Here is a 17,820-nt window from a genome sequence, read left to right on the forward strand (position 1 = left end):
CACAACAGGAGAAGGGGAAGCCAATTAATTAGTGCTAAAGCCTTGCTTCCGATAGAGGATTAGAGTGTACTACAAAGCGCATGGACAAAAAGGATACCTGAAGGGCAATGTGACATTGAGAAAAGTTAAAGAACTCAGGCTCAGGATTTGTAATGTGTGCAAATGTGTTGGCTACAAATGTTGGCTATTTATTTAGAATTAACAGTGGATCATGCTGTGTAATAAAATAAATAAATAAAATAAAAAGAGAGTGACAAAAGTAGAGAAAAAAAGAGCAAAGCTGGTCTAAATATCTCCAAGTTGGGTCTATAATTGTCAGCAAGTCCCTTTTTTCTTCCGCTGACTGTGCTTTGAAAGGGTCCAGAGGGAGAGCCTAGTTCTACACTAACTTCTAACAGAGACATGTTCAGGGATTCAGATCAGCCATTTCATTTTTTTTATTCCATTGCGCAATTGCCTATGAGGATTCAGCATACATACTATACAGTTTTATCCAGCAAAATAAATAAAAAAAATATGTATAAAAAGAAATGTGAGAACAGTGCCACAAAAATAAAATGTTGCCTTATGACAAAATGATAAACATAATTAAATTGACAAGAATGTTAGTGTCTTTAATTTGCAACTCAGACATCAATGCAGTACAGCTGAATGTTATTACACCATTTAGTAATGTTACATTTCTGAAAACAGCACAGCACAAAGAAAGCAACATACAGTACTTCTGTTAGCGATATACATTACATTTCTACATTTCAGACATACAGCATCTAAAGTAAATAGTCCCAAATACACAGGAGAATTTATCCATTTCTATTGGGAAGTAATGTGGAGTCAAGTTCTTTTTAGTTTATGCTCTTAATATTATTATTTTTAACATACAAGTAATCACATTCCTGAACAAAAGTTTTTTTTTATGAAAAAGACAACAATACAACAATCTCTCTCTGGGATCAACCACATTTCTATAAGCGTCTTAAATTATAAAATCAATATTAAAGAAGTGACAATAAGTTGCAATGTAAAACGTACAGTATGAGGTGCTTGTGTAACAGAGTGGAAAAAACTCGTAAAATGAACAGCAGCAGCCTGTTAAAACACGAAAAGTTCTGCAATGTACATGCATTTTCAATAAAATAACAGACTTGAACAAAGCCTCAAAGTGTCAAACTGTGAAGTACATGTCTTGGTCATCATTTCAAAAGGACCCTTGTTACCGAATCATTACAAACGGTGCAAAAAGGGCATATGGACAAAATGGTTGCTTAGCCACAGCTATGTTCAAATAATTGTTTGAAATCTTTCATTCTCGTTGTCATTGAAGCGATACTGATAACACTTCCCTTATTACCATTTTTGTTTACAACCCTTCATAGGCCTGCATCATTACAGTATGTATTCACAGCATGTCCTGCTTACATTCGTAATGAAATGTAAACAGAAGCTGCACACATTTAAATGTTTGAAAAATAAAGCACAAGCTGAGTATGTACTGGATACCGACTGAGGACAAGTAACAGTATACTATAGGTGGGTATGGTTTCCATGATGATTCTGTTGAGACTGGAGTTGCCTTTATCTTTTTGGCCGGTCAATGTCATCGATAGCTGCGAGGAGTTTCTGTCTTGCCTTCTTGTTGATATGGGCCCCGAGGCAGACGTTGACCAGGTTAGTCAGCTGCTTCATGGAGTATTCCTGGCCAAACACAAAACAGAGCTCCTGATATAAATCTATTGGAGAATTCCTTGGCACAAAGCAATAATGTATGATGCATTCAATTGCTAACAACAATGGGTATCATTACATTTTCTTAATGAAGAATGAAAACCTAGTGAGGTGCCAACCTAGACCACATTTTTTAACATCCCAAGCACGTTTGGAGCATACAGCAGGAAGCTCACTTTGTTTTAAAATACAGCCATTGTCCTGATATTTAAAATGATGTAATTTAGAGGTTGACTGATAACAGCTCTCTGAACTATCTGATATTGGCAAAAATGAACACTTTTCTCTAGAGGGCATCTAAAGGGTAAAAAAAACAAAACAACAATCACATCATTGTGAGAGATTGTTGTGACACTATTCTCAGCACAGGGTCTGACACTTAGGATGGATGCTAATTAGTAACAACATTGACAGAGTAGCTAAGGTATGTATACACATTATCATTACCATTATTATCATGCAGTCATGACACAATTACTCAAAAGTTAACAGTAAGTGGTTTATTATTTAATTTGGTCATTACTAGTCGCCGCACTTTAGAATTGCAGTTTGAGTATGCTAACATTAGCAGCATGGCAAAAGACATCATATTTTACCAGAGATGTGAGATTACAGACTGAACTGAATGTATTAAGTTAAAGGAATAGTTCACCCAAAAATGATCATTCTCAAATGTTTTACTCACCCTTATGCCATCTCAAACTCAAATTACTTTCATTCTTTTGCAGAACAAAAACAAAGATATTTTGATGGAGATATGATGTGAATATACATACAATACATGTCAATGGGGACATACAATACATGTCAACACTATACATACAATACATGTCAACACTTCCAAGCACCAAAAAGGACATAAAGGCAGCATTAAAGTAATCCTTGCGATGCGAGTGGTTTAATCCAAGTCTTTTGAAGTGATTTGATCGGTTTTGAGTGATAACGGACCAGAACTCCTTTTTCACTATAAATCTTACCATCTGCAGTCTCCTAGGCGCAACCATGATTTGAAGCACTTGACGCATGTGCAGAGTACATGTGCATGGGTAGAGCATCATAGATTTAACCACTTGAGACGTATGGATTATCTTAATACTGCCTTTATTTCCATTTTGGAGCTTGGAGGTGTTGGTCCCTATTGACTTGTATTGTATGTATATATTCACATCATATCTCCATCAAATATCTTCGTTTGTGTTCCACAGAAGAAAGTCATACAAGTTTGAGATGGCATAAGGGTGAGTAATTGATGAAAGAATTCTCAAGTTTAGTCTAACTATTCCTTTAAAAGGCAAAATACTGTAAAGTACTGTCAAATGAAATGTAAAAAAGTCAAACGTATTTCTACCAATGACTCTTAAGAGCTGGTTCTCCCAAGTTATCGTTTTTAATCATTCACTGAATCAGTCAAAGCAATGACTGAATGATCATCTGATTCATTTACTGAACAGCAAGTCATCCTATCTTTCATTCATGTCCAATTTAAATATGAACTATTACCATGTACTGTGTACTTAATTATCCATACACCACAAAATATTTCATTATTTTATTTAATCTGTATAATTACTGACTGGTTATTAATATAACAAATGTAGGCCTTTAGCCAATATTTTCATTCAATTTTAAAAATCTTTTTACCCATCTTAGTTATCATTATCTACAAAATCCATTATCAGTCAACCTTTAGAATCATCATCTTTAAACAATTTAACAATCTGCCTACTTTCTGGCCTGTTGCCAGGTCTTACCCTGTGGTTTTTGATAAACTGCTCCATGTCATTCTCAGTTAGGTAGTATGCCTTGATATAGGTCTCCACAAACTCCTTATCTGGAATTGGTCTGAGGTCTGTGAGCTTCTCTAGCTTCATCAGGAACTGCTGGAAGTCCAGCTGCATCAGCGCACGTCCTTCATTACTGCATTTCTTTACATTAGCGTAGCTGGCAGACAACAGAGAGGTGAGGGTGGTTCAGACAGACACAGGGCATTCATTATCTGTTGACACCTTATGGTGCATTAATTGTGTGAACAGTGCCCTAGAGCAACCTGAGGATAAGTGTCTTGCTCAAGGGCACGGTGGTGGTTGTAACTCTCCAGTTCACAGGCTACCTTGTGCCCTACCTCTGATTACATTATTGGCCTTGCTCCCTAACCACTAGACTTCAATAACACAAATATAAAGATTACTACATCAATACTTTAACAGACAGACAGACAGATAGATGGCTATAAATAGACAAACAGACAGATGGGCAGACAGACAGACAGATAAAGAGATGGACAGACTGACAGACAGACTGACAAGTTAGTTAGTTAGTCAGACAGATGGACGGACAGACGGATGGTACAGACAGACAGATAGATGGATGGATGAATGGATGACACAGATAGACAGACAGATAGCTAGATAGACAGCTATAGATAGACAAACAGACGGACAGACAGAGATAGAAAGGACAGACAGACGTAGACAGACAGACAGACAGACAGAGACATACAGAGACAGACAGATGGAAAGACAGACAGAGATATACAGACAGACAGATGGACAGATAGAAAGAGAGACACAGACAGACAGACAGATTGATAGATAGACAGATAGACAGACAGACAGACAGACAGACAGACAGGTTTGGGAACAAAAGACATTTAAAAGATCTGAATTGCTCTGGCACACATTTTTGTGAAAGACATGCTTAAAGCATTCCTGGGAGGAATATAAAAAAAAAATCCTTTTCAAAATAAAAGTCCCTAAACATTATTCTTATGGCAAGGGACTATTAAAGATATATAGAGTCGGTACAGGGATGGAATCCCAGACTAAAAATGGATAATATTAGAAAAAAGGGGTAAGGTTAAAATTAGCCAGAAGCCTTACCAAAATCATTCTAGAAATATATTCTATTAATATCTTTGGTTTAAACCTTTTGGTTGTATTGTTCTTAATTGTTTTATCCAGTACACCACCTTCTACTTTCGCTGTTAGGTTAACCACGGTCGATTACTTTCTAGGCCTGAAATCTTAAGGTTTGCAACTGAATGTTCTCTAAAATGAGAATATAATATTTTGTCTGGCTCCTGGTGACCCACCTGATATAAATGTTGTTAAACGAACTGCTAGGGTATGTTTTGTTTCACCTATATATAATTTCCCACACTTTGTACACTCTATAACATAAATCACATTGCAACTTTGCAATGTAAAAGTTTGTAAAATGGGACTCCCCAAGTAGGATTGTTTTTTTTTTAAACTAAATATCTAGATTTAAAATGAAGATGCCAAGATAGAAACTTAGGTTTATAAGCAGAATGTTGTATAAATTGAGCATGCACTAACATATCTTTTAAATTTCTATTTCTTCTAAATGCTGCCATTACCTTAAAACGTCGTGTATGTCCTGTGACTGCTGAAAATGGGTCTTCACAGCAGAATTCAATTTCCAAGCCATTGGTGAAAATAAACTAATCAATGGAATCAAAGATATACCCTTATTCATAACCTTTGGGACATTCATATAATTTCTGTCTACATTAAACTTCCCACAAACGTCCACTTTAATACCCCTCTGAAATCTCTTTCTATAACCTCTAGGTCTGAGGGCTTTAAAAAGTACCAGTGTTGCCTCTTCAACATCTTCTGGTTGGGAGCAAATTCTATGAAATCGGATCAAGTGAGATTTAATAATCCCCTTAAACGTCTGTTTAGGGTGAAAACTCTTTTTGCGCAAAAGTGCATGTGTGTCAGTAGACTTAAAAAACACCTTTGTACCCAAACCTTTTATTCTCTCAACCCCACCTTTAAAAAAAAAAAACCAGGGTGTCTAAAAATTCCAATCTTTCTTTTTGGAGGTTGTACTTGATAGTGATACTGGATGATGTGTATTAAAAATGTCTTTAAATGTATAAAACTCCCCCTCTGAATGAGTCCAAAGCCCATATATCTACAACACATGACAGGTAAAACAGGGCATTTCTGAAAGACAGTTTGCTCCCAGTCTGCCATGTAAATATTCGCATAAGCTTGGGCAAATTTCTTTCCCATAGCTGTGCCATGTATTTGTAAATAGTGTTTAGAATTAAACACAAAATCATTTCTAGTTAGACCCATTTCCAGCAGTGATAGAATGATCTCATCACATCTTCTTGGATACGGATATCTCAAAAATATATTCTTTACTGCCTTGAGTTCCAAGGCTGTATCAATATTTGTATAGAGGCTATCAATATCAAAAGAAAACAAAAACGTATTTTCAGTTACTACAATATTTCTAAGTCTCTGCACAAGATATGTATCCTTCATGTAACTGGGATGCATCTGTGATAGAGGATTTAAAAAATAATAAATATATTCTGCCACCCGACATGACTCCGAGCCACAGTCCGATACTATGGGTTGACCGCATGGAACTTCAAAGGGAACCGTCCATGTTGTTGAATCCTTATGTATGTTTTTTTTTTTTCTCCCTTTTTCTCCTCAATTTGGCATGCCCAATTCCCAATGCGCTCTAGGTCCTCGTGGTGGCGTTGTGACTCGCCTCAATCTGGGTGGCAGAGGACGAATCTCAGTTGTCTCCACGTCTGAGACGTCAATCCGCACATCTTATCACGTGGCTTGTTGTGCGCATTACCGCAGAGACCTAGTGTGTGTGGAGGCTTCATGCTACTCCCTGCGGTGTCCACACACAACTCACCACATGCCCCACCGAGCGCGAGAACCACATTATAGTGACCACGAGGAGGTTAACCCAACGTGACTCCACCCACCCTAGCAACTGTGCCAATTGGTTGCTTAGGAAGCCTGACTGGAGTCACTTAGCATGCCCTGGATTTGAACTTGTGACTCCAGGTGTGGTAGTCAGCGTCTTTACTTGCTGAGCTACCCAGGCCCCCCCTTATGTATTTTTGGTAAGAGATAAAACTGATGTGCACGTGGATTATCTGGGCCTATAAGGTACCTTAATTGTTTTTTATTAATAATTTTTTTTTCTCATAAAGTACATTTAATTTACTTGTCTTATGCGTTTTTGGGTCTCTTCTTGTATTGAATTTGAAAGAGGCATATAATGTTTTACATTACTTAATTGACGATTCGCTTCTGAAAGATATTGGCTACTATCCATAATTCTATGGCTGAACCTTTATCCGCTGGTTTTATAACAACATTCCGGTTTGATCTTAAAAACTTTAAGGCCCTGCGTCGTTTCATTGTTAAGTTATCCATAGAATCTTGATTATTGAAAAAATTAAATTTTTATCTCTTTGAATAATTTTCTTAATAAAAGGAGACACATTTTTTTCTGGTGGTTCCCACATAGATTTTTCAATAAAAGGAACTGAGGAAAATTCATTATTAAAACCAAAATGATCTAAAAGTTTTGTTTGCTATTGGTATAAGTTCCGTATAGCCAACCATTTTGGGCGTAGGGACAAATGTAAGACCCCTCTCCAAACTTTGTTCTTGGTCTCCAGAAAGAATAAAACACTTTGACAAATTTAAAATACTTCCAGCTCGTGGGGTAGTAAATTCACTCTTCTCCCCCCTACGCATTTCCCTTTGACCAATGTACAGGATCACCTGGAACAGTACTAAAGAGCATTAATATCTGTTAAAGAGTTGTTACTGATCAGAGAAATTGATACTATGCACAAACAACTATGCATTGGAGAAAATACCCGAAGCTACATTCAACAATTGCTGCAATTGCTTGATCGATGTTACCGGTTCTTGTTCCCTCAGACAAGGTGCTTATTTAAGCCCAAGGAGAGAACCACCCTCTGTACATTATCATGAGGTGTCATTTTTTTCAGAACCCCAGTCATATGATAAAACGTGGCTCCCGGAAAGCTATCAATCTGAACTAAAGGGTCGGAAAAATAAGGGATCCGAGATAAGTTGGAATCCCCAGTAAACACAATTAGTTTGTTAATCTCCAGATTCCAATCATTTATTTTCCTATTTGAATTTGGATAGCAGGTTACAGATGATTGTCTTAGCTTAACAGTCCTATTGGAGGGAAATGGATCACTTAGGGGTTTTGGGGGAGATTCAGGATGGGGTTTGGGCTTACGACAATTGTCCTTTAAGTCCCCAGTCATCATATTTTCTCCCCCTTGATCCCCCAGTAGGCCAACCACCTCCGGTACCCTTTTTATTTCAGGAGTTTCTTGACAAATTTCTGAATCTTTCAAATCTTCCGGGTCCTGTTCTGTAGTGGTGGGAGAAGAGAAAATTACATATGGTTGCAATACCACCACATTCATTTTAAAACCTGGACAGGTGGACAGAAAGACAGACAGACAGACGGACAGACAGACAGACAGAAAAAGAGACCGACAGACAGAAAAAGAGACGGACAGATAGAAATAGAGAGACAGACAGACAGACATAGACAGACAGATGGACAAACAGAGATAGACACATGGACAGAGACAGACAGGCAGACTGATGGACAGAAAAAGAGATGGACAGATGGACAGACAGACAGAAAGAGATGGACAGATGGACAGACAGACAGAAAAATTTATAAACAGACAGAAACATTTACAGACAGACAGACAGATAGATAATGTAAGAAATGTTAAAATTCCAAAATATAGGGGAAAATTAGGAGTTAGTGAAAACACAAAGGGATGTGCTTGTCACTCAACATTACATGATAAATAAGCATATATTCTCCAAATGTATATTTGGATTTCAGCTCAAATAATACTGAAAGAGACAGACTGGGATATGAGGCTTCAAGCCAAAAGACAGTCCATCTTTGACTGGTAAGAGACACCAAATGCTGAGAGTTTTTTTAGGTAAAGCACAATGGTCACTTTATTTGTACAGTTTGCCATCGTTTCATTTGTACAGCTTGTGGGGATCAGTTACAGACATGGGCCTGAGCATCCATCACAACTGCCGATTTACGGTGTAACTGCATCCAAGCCAAACACGCAGCCTTGCTCAGTTTGCTCACATTTTTCTCTCTTTCCCTGCCTCATGCCTTCCTCCCTGTCACGTTCTGCTTGATGGGTGTTGATGAATTGGAAAGTAACAGCACTGCTCTGGTGGAGTCTACTCACTGAAAGAGTGGCTAAAATTGACATTTCAGATGGACGAAAAACATAAAGTTCTCCTGGTTGTAAAGTTCTTTAAAGCTTCCAAACAGACAGAATGTCTGGAACTGCAATGCCGTGTGAACACACATCCTGATGACAATAGGTCTATAGCAGCGGTCAGCAACCTATGGCATGCATGCCAGCACTGGCACACAGAGGGGTAATCACTAGCATGACAGCAACGGCGAGAGAGGAGTAGACTATTTCATTTATATGAAATTCTGCACTTGTATTCCAATCTACATCTTGATGTAATCCTTCCTTATGATCACGCAGTATGATTTCATGAGCTGAATGGGAGGCTAAACAAAAAGTTAAAGTGAGACGAGACTGCAGTATACCCAACAGACTCGTGCAGCGCGTGCAAGCCATTTGCGCATCACAAGCTGGCAGCGTTTCACTTTCAGTTTATCGCGTGAGTAAACGCGCCTGCTTTGCTTCAGTCAGGCTGACAGCCTACATTCCGTGTTTCATTTGTTTCTTCTTGCCTTCAGAGCAACACGTGATGTTTTAAGGAAAACACCACTAGTAATCCTTGAGATTTCCAACCCAGCATACAGGTACACCCTCCTTAAACCATGGTCGCATTCAAAATTACATTAAACAATTAAAAGAGAAAACATAAACCCACATCGTAGGATTCAAAAATCTGAGTCTATTCAAAATATAAATGTAACCTGGAAATAAAGTTTTAGGATTTTGCAGTTGCAATTCACCGAAAAAGGCTAAATAGACAGCTTGTGATGTGCGAATGGCTTACACGTGCAGCGCGAATCTAGTCACACTTTAATAGTGTTTAGCCTCCCATTCAGCTCATGAAAACACGCTGCGTGATCGTGAGGAAGGATTACATCAAGATGTAGATTGGAATGCAGGTGCGAAAATCTTCATATAAATAAAATAGACTGCTCCTCTCTTGCTGTTTCTTGCGTGCTAGTGATTAGCCCTCTGCGTGATTTTGAAAAATGTATGACATAATATACGAAATATTTAAAATTCCACACAATTTCATGATCAGTAATCAAATAAGCAAATTTGTGAAATGAACTAACTCATTTTGTGCAAAAGGACAGGTTTTCTTTCATTAAAGCATTTTCACAAGATGCTCTGTGAAAATTCCCATGCAGGATCATGAATGTATCATAATCTTAGGGTTTTGCAAAAATTAGGCGTCGACACAGCCATTGACCAGGAAAATAAAAAATGGCACTCCATGTCAAAAAGGTTGCTGACCCCTGGTCTATAGATAGAGACAGACATCAGGTAGAGTTCATTTGTTCACAACAGTATTTGGTGTTTCATTCTCTCTTTATCTATCTGTCGGCTTCATCAGCAACAGGATGGTGGGAATTTACTCAGCACTGAACAGCCTCATGCATCTCACTAAATGCTGTGGCAGCTGTCTAACGATGTGAATCATCATGATCACTAAGAGTTACTTTACCTCCCTGATGTTGTACATTGCAATTGCTGTGCAGTTCGGAGCAAAATGGGCCAAGCAATAAAAGCAGTTAGAATGGCATTACAACAGTACAAAGAAATGTGCTTAATATTTCTCAAAACCTGCCAATTTTGGAGGTGTCTGTAAAATGTATAGCAGTGTGGTTGTCTTTAGTATGGCAGGGTTGCTTTCAATAAAGTCATTATATATGCATAATTACAGTTCAGAAGAAACTATAACTTTTTTCTTATGACCCAAAGCATACATACTGTATACTGTAGGGTCGATTTAATACACTTTAAAAAAAGTGCCAAAGCCTAGCAAGAATGAAAGTGTGCAAAATGTATTTGAAATAAAAATAAAATATTGTAATGTGTAACAATGTGATTTAAGCACTGACTCCATCAGAAACTCCAGCACTGTCTGCAGATTTTAAAGTACTTATAACCAATATCACTTCCTTCAACTAACGGCAACTGGCTGCCACTAGATGTTTTTCCCTCTCATTTATATAAAGTTTATCATTTCCCAACTTCTAGACACTCTTACTGCTTGTTCTTCTGTCAATCAATCCCATAATCCTGTGTTGAATGAACTAAAAATATTCACTTATCTCTGCTCACTCCACACCAGTGGAAACAAAAATAACAGACAAGCAGAATAGCTAGCTCATTTTCCAGACTGACAGCTCTAGCAAGACGTATACAGTCTCTTTTACACCTCTTTCAAACAACCTGCCCTCTCTATCTAAGATGCACACATTGAAACAAGTGGCCCTTGACCTTTCGATGCAGGTTTATAGCTGAATCCTTCCAGGTGTTTGCCAATCTATACTAGGCCATGCCCCTATAAAGCGATTATTTGTCTTGGCCGTCCTAGTTCTGAGTTTACTGCTTTTGTTTCGGTGATGGGTATTCAGGGTGGCACAATGTGATTTAAGGCCCCAGCACACTTCCAACAAATCGAAGAATGAACAGGTGTGATGTCATTTAGAACAAAATCTGTCCAAAATGAAGGTGTTTTTGAGTTTGTTTTGGTGGTTCGTAACAGCTCACCAAAGAGAACTTTTAGGAAAACTTCTTACTGGCTGCTAAACACCTTCTTACTGCCATTGATCCACGTTATTGGTAGGTGTGTCCTGGAGCTCCACCTACTTTGAGGCCGAGAGGCAAATTACCATTTAGTCAGTTAAGATCAGTCAACATGAAAACATCTTAGCGAGCTGGTACAAATTTACCTACATCTGTATGATCGTTTGGGTAGAGATATTTTCCAAGAGCATGACATGCAATAGATAGGAACCTAAAGGAACCAAATCTGCTGCCATTCACTGTTTGATATGCTGCTTCATTTATGTCCCACCTGCAGCCGAAAGCCATTCACAAATCTGCGCAAAGTAGGATCTGCCTATCATAATTTTTTGGTCTGTATTCTGCCCATTAACAGTCTTTTGTACACCCATCTTTGCAGTAGTATAAGTGTCATTATAAACTAGAATAACAGAGTGTAACTGTGTATATTACGTGGCAGCATATAGCGTTTTAGCACCATGAATGCAAAAGTAAACATTACAAATTCCACATTATCTACTGCATATATATTACTTTAAATCATCAAGGTGTTAAAGGAATAGTTCACCCAAAAATGAAAATTCTCTCATCATTTACTCACCCTTATGCCATCCCAGATGTGTGTGACTTACTTTCTTCTGCAGAACACAAATGAAGATTTTTTAGAAGAATTTCTCAGCTCTTTTGGTTCATACAATGCAAGTGAATAGGTGCCAAAATTTTGATGCTCCAAAAATCACACAAGTCAGCATAAAAGTAATCCATATGACTCCAGTGGTTAAATCAATGTCTTCAGAAGCAATAGGTGTGGGTGAGAAACAGATCAATATTTAAGTTCAATTTTACTATAAATTCACCTCCCTGCTCAGTCAGCCTCCAATTTAACTTTCACATTCTTCTTCTTGTGTTTTTGGTGATTCACATTCTTCATGCATATGCCACCTACTGGGCAGGAAGAAGAATGACTTCAAAGATTTACTTAAATATTCATCTGTTTCTCACCCACACCTTTCATATTGCTTCAGAAAATGTGGATTCCACCACTGTAGTCAAATGTATTACATTTATACTGCCTTTATGTGATTTTTGGAGTTTCAAAATTTTGGCACCCATTCACTTGCATTGTATGGACCTACAGAGCTGAAATATTCTTCTAAAAATCTTCATTTGTGTCCTGCAGAAGAAAAATAATTTTCATTTTTGGGTGAACTATTCCTTTAATACAGCATCTTTTACTGAGGATGAAGTCATTGATAACATATTTTAATATCATATTAGTTGATTATTTACATGTAGTCTTGTGCGTCCTCATATTTAAATGTACCTCTAAACGTCTCTCCCTGAAGCGTGGCGGGTGTCAGAATGTTTGCAAACATTATGTTGTTGCTCAGCTGTTTACATTTTTTTATTATTTTTTTTATCTCTGAGCGAAGAATGAAGATACACTTCGCTGTTAGTGTGTTGGGGCCTTAAGTCTAGTCAGACATGTTCCTCGACCAACATCCTTTGTTGGCCCTAGAATAACATTCCATAACCCTAGCCAGACCCTTCCCCTAAAACATTCTCAGCTAATCAGAGGTTATCAACCTATTTTCTTGTCTGGATCCAATTTTTTAGGTTCCAAAATTCTCTGCATCCCTACCCCACCTCTACCCACATTACAGAATTAAGCCATAAACTGTAGCTTCAATTAAAAATCATAGGTGTGATTACACATCTAGACAATTATGTTCTTAAGAAAAGCAACACATTTTACTATTGAGTAAATTATATTGTTATTGATTCTTTAACAAGAACTGTCAATCATTTTGGAATCCATTCATTGTGCTTGAGTGTCATGCTTTAGCTTGTCAAAATCTGCCACTATAGTTTATCCATTATATAGCATCTCATCTCCTATTAAGAACCTGAGGACCTCTTCCCTTGCCCAACACCTCATCCAATCCCTAAATCTAGCTCTAATCTGACTGGTTAATTGGCGTGTTGTTACAAGACCAACAAGGAAATTAATCCAGGAACATGTCCTACTCGAGTAAACTGCTTGAAGCCTTCAGGGTGTATAAGTGTGTTAGTGTGTTCTTGGGATTGAAAAAAACATTGTGTTTGCTGAACATTCTCTGGAGTTTCTCAGATATTCCAGGAACATATGGGATGACAATATATTTCCATCTGTGCTGCTGTCCCCCTCTATCTTGTGTTGTCACTAGCTGTTTAAACAAAAGCCTGCTTACCATCTCTGAACAGTGCGTGATTGCTTTTTCATGTTTTCATGAGATTCTGTACATAAATGAACAATGAATTGGTTTAAATGGCTAGAAAAATGATTTATTTTGATAATATTTCTGACTTCCTGACTACAGTGATGCTTTTAGTTATACGATGGAAAACCATCAAGAGGTCTCTGACAAGACAAGACACACTATAGATGACATACTGGAGTATGGACAGAGTGATGGAAGAGAGGATGACAACAGCTCTCTGGAGAAGCCATGCCTTCTGAGCTCACCATGCCTACAAATGTTTCTGATGTTCATTTTTACAGCATCAAAAAACCGGCTCTCGCCTAATGGCAAGCAGATGCGTGCAAGAGGGATGGTGCCAGACATGGAAAAAATTAAGAAGAATACTTTAAATATAAAGAAAATCAAACAACCCTTATGGATTAATACATGCAGCTATTTGAGAATGACACAGGACATGGAAGTATGACAAGAAAAAGCCATTCAGTGCATGGCAGTAAGTCTGTATGGACATTTGATGAATCTTCACACATCAAATGCATTTCTACAATATTTATAGGTACACTTCAGAAAGTAGGCATAGCAAGGAATACATGCAATGATGAGAGCTGTGCCAACAGGGTTGGGGAGTAACGGAATACATGTAATGGGATTACATATTTAAAATACAAAATATAAGTAACTGTATTCCACTACAGTTACAATTTAAATCATTGGTATTTAGAATACAGTTGCATTCAAAAAGTATTTTGATTACTGTAGAGATTACTTTTTATACTTTATTGTCATTTGTTTCATTTAATATTTAGTCCTTTCAGATGGAAAACATTTATACATATAAATGATGCGATCCAAAGTGCATTTGAAAAGCGGTGAAACACTTTCTTATGATGTGTTACATTCATACGAGCAGACAGAGAAGTAAGTTTGAAGTAAGTTTGGAGTAGAAGAAATAGAAATAAACCTTGTGTAAATTGTCAGCTTTACGCTAAGCTAAAATGCTATTTGCTAGCCATTTTACATGCACGTTACCAGGCACGATCATATTTTTTTATCAAGAAAATTCACGGTGGATCATAATTTCTTTTTTTCTAGTAAGACCTTTGACATTAGGGCAAAAATCATATTCTTGATAATAATTTTTGTTTTGTTTTCCTATAAAAATATCTAAAAATTAAAACAAGATCAATTAGATTAATGTTGTTTTAGAAACAACACTGCATAAGATATTTCGGTTTTTTAGAAAATGTATTTTTAACATGTGTATTTTGTCTTACTGTACTGGCAGAACAGTTTATAGTCAAAACAAGTGAAAAAATCTACCAGTGCTGGAGAAGTAATCCAAAGTATTTTGAATACGTTACTGACCTCGAGTAATCTAACAGAATATGTTACAAATTACATTTTACAGCATGTATTCTGTAGTGGAATACATTTCAAAAGTAACCCTCCCAACCCTGCGTGCCAAACACAAGATTGGTGAGGCAGCTAAAATGTTCTCGCAGCTTCTTTCTTTAAATCAAATATTCCACAGGTGAAATTTTGCATAACCCCATATTCCCAGTGATAAGGGTTTACATCCCTCAAAACAACCACTGCCAGCCAGCCAAGCTGTAATTGAAAACACCAAAAAGCTCTCTCCCTTCTGCTATAAACAAGTAATAAAAGTACCCTGTGAGTTAAGCAGAAGACTGAGGAACAGGAAAAACTCAAGTCTTCTTTTGGATTTGCTGTTCATGTACGTATAAATGTGCTTTAAAAGGATGTAAGAATTGCATTTGCCTTTTGTTATCAAATATGTGCTTTAAAAGTAAATTTATTTTTAGAGAAAAAAAAAAGAAAGAAAATTCTGCTTTTAAACACAAGTCAGGTTTTCAGGACAAAACAAATGCTTTTAATGCCACTTACAGGTGCCTTCAGAAAGTTTAAAGCATTTTCTTCCATATCTGTAGAAGCAATTCTCTATGTAAAAATAAAGTATTTAGATAAACGGTCTGCATACTTTTTCATGCCAAGGACCCTTTGGTGAATAAAAAAAAGGTTACACTGAGCATAATGTAGTTCCATACTTTGTTGTGATGCTTATGTTGCAAAGCCATTAAACAAATGATTATTTACAAAGTCATATACTTGTACATTACATTTTTAGGGATGATCAATTTTAATGTGGAAGCAACGGTGAAACAGTTACCTGTATTCTAACACTTCTTTGAGATCAGCAATAAATGGCAAACCCTTTTTTAAAGACCTCTGATTTAGATATCATTAGGGGTGTGCTCTCCTGTCTCACATCTAGGCCCCACCCCCTTGTTACCTTGTTATTATTTCATTAGCTTCACCTGCCTTCCCTCGTAACCCTCCTTAGTTCCTTCCTTATATATAGATCCTCTTGTGGTTTTGTGTCTCTTTCCAGTTGGTTGGTTCCAGTCTGTTACTTTGGTCAGTTACATTGTTATTTTGATTTATAGAGTTTTTAGTTCTGTTTTGTCTCTGTTGTGAGATTTTTCTGCATTTAGTTTTTATTTTTCAATAAAGCCTTTTAAACTTGCCACTGCATATGGGTCCTGCCTCAACAAACTGTGACACCATCTTGCAACAGACACGGTGCTGAGCATGTGAGATTGAAAGGGAAAGAATGCACACTTTGAAAATTATGCAGCATTTGGCTTTCTGTGTCATTATTCAAAACTGTTTGCATCCATCTGACCAAAGTAAGTTCAATGTTGTTGCCTTCTCTGATTATGATATATTAAAATGTATTTTGTATCTCCATAAAATGTGGTATTTCTCCATAAAAGTTTAACCACGAACAGAACAGCTTAAATAAGATTGGTGGGCAGACATTGGCTGTGAACAAAAACACTCACTCGTTAATTAATTCTCTTGATAATGAATGCTGCACAATATAGGGAATAGGGAGTGATTTCAGACTGTTCTGAAGAGAACTAACCAGTTAGCTAAATTTCTATACCAATATCAGTTACCTGTGTTTGGTCCGTGACATGCAGCAGCTGCTAAATAATCTAACATTTTTATCTTGCGTGGTGTCTCATGAATGGAGTTGCCACATCCGTACAGCTGCACCTCTCCCTATTTTTTTTTGTTAAAATATGCAGCCACACTTATAAGCCAATCCTCTTTGATACTAAATGCATCTGTGACTCGAGAGGTTGAGTCTGGTGCATTTCTGTGTTGTCTAAATTAGGAATGTTCAGGTAAACCTTTGAATCCATTTTCGTCATTTTTTTTTTTTAATAGTTATGAATCGCTCCATAATTGAATCAGAACCAACTTTCAGATTTCACGATGCATTGTAATCGTTAGGTAATCGAATCTAAGTCAGAGCGAATCGTTACACCCCAAGAAATCAGTCTACATTAATATGTAGTATAATATTTAATATTAACTGGCAAATATTTGTCCCCTTTGTGAAACCAATTCAATTATTATGGGTGAGGTAAATATTTAGAGTGATCAAGTTAGTAGTTTCATGTTCATGTCGAATCCACTTGTGCAGCACCATAAATATCCCTGACTCAGGATTTGCTCAGTCCTGCTGCTCAAGATCTGCCTCAGAAGCAACAAGAAGGTAATAAAAAGAGTGGCAACATTTCGAAACTTCTAAGTCCATTGAAAAAAAAAAATGGAAAGAGCTCAGACACTACAAAGGTCAGCCCATCCTACAAAATAGAGCAGCTGGACAAAAGGGGCATTTGGAGCAGAAGTGACCAAGAAGCCAGCTACTACACAGAATTACAGAGCTCTTCGGCTGGAATGGAAAAAACTGTCCAGACATCAAAAAACTCTTCAACATTTCACAGATTCAGCCTCTTTGGGAAAGTGGCTAAAAGAAAGGCACTTTTGAGAGAGGCTGGCATTAAGTCATATTAAAGCCATGTGACCAAACATGAAACCTTTTGATGGAAAATTCTGTGGTCTGGTCAGACTAAATTTGAGCTCTTTGGCCTTAAAGCAAAGTGCTTTGTTTGGCACAAATACACATGTAACACCATCCCTACAGTCAAGCATGGTGGTGGCAATGTCATGCTTTGGGGTTGCTTTCCAACAGGGGAAACTTGAAAACTTTTCCGCAATATGGATAGAGCCATATATAGAGAACCTGGGGGGGTTAACACTTTTGTAAATCTAGAAAAATAAGTGGAGATATGAATGTTCTTGGAAAAAAATTGACAAATGTGATATATTTACTAGAAAGATTTGCAAATTTCACTTTCTTTG

The 17,820-nt window shown here is 37.2% G+C and overlaps 1 protein-coding gene across 1 annotated transcript in view; it reads right to left on the reverse strand.

The window, feature by feature from the left end:
* Positions 1 to 588: 588 nt before the first annotated feature.
* The window catches only part of LOC127421476 (syndetin-like), a 207,381-nt gene continuing 190,149 nt past the window's right edge, over positions 589 to 17,820 (reverse strand). Inside the window, exons 27-28 of the mRNA XM_051664540.1 lie at positions 3,477 to 3,666; positions 589 to 1,695 (exon numbers count right to left, since the gene is read on the reverse strand). Of these exons, the coding sequence (XP_051520500.1) occupies positions 1,576 to 1,695; positions 3,477 to 3,666 (310 nt within the window). The 3' untranslated portion in view covers positions 589 to 1,575. The remainder of the gene's footprint in view (positions 1,696 to 3,476; positions 3,667 to 17,820) is intronic.

The sequence above is a fragment of the Myxocyprinus asiaticus genome, chromosome 30, assembly GCF_019703515.2.
Source record: "Myxocyprinus asiaticus isolate MX2 ecotype Aquarium Trade chromosome 30, UBuf_Myxa_2, whole genome shotgun sequence".
NCBI classification, from domain to species: Eukaryota; Metazoa; Chordata; class Actinopteri; order Cypriniformes; family Catostomidae; genus Myxocyprinus; species Myxocyprinus asiaticus.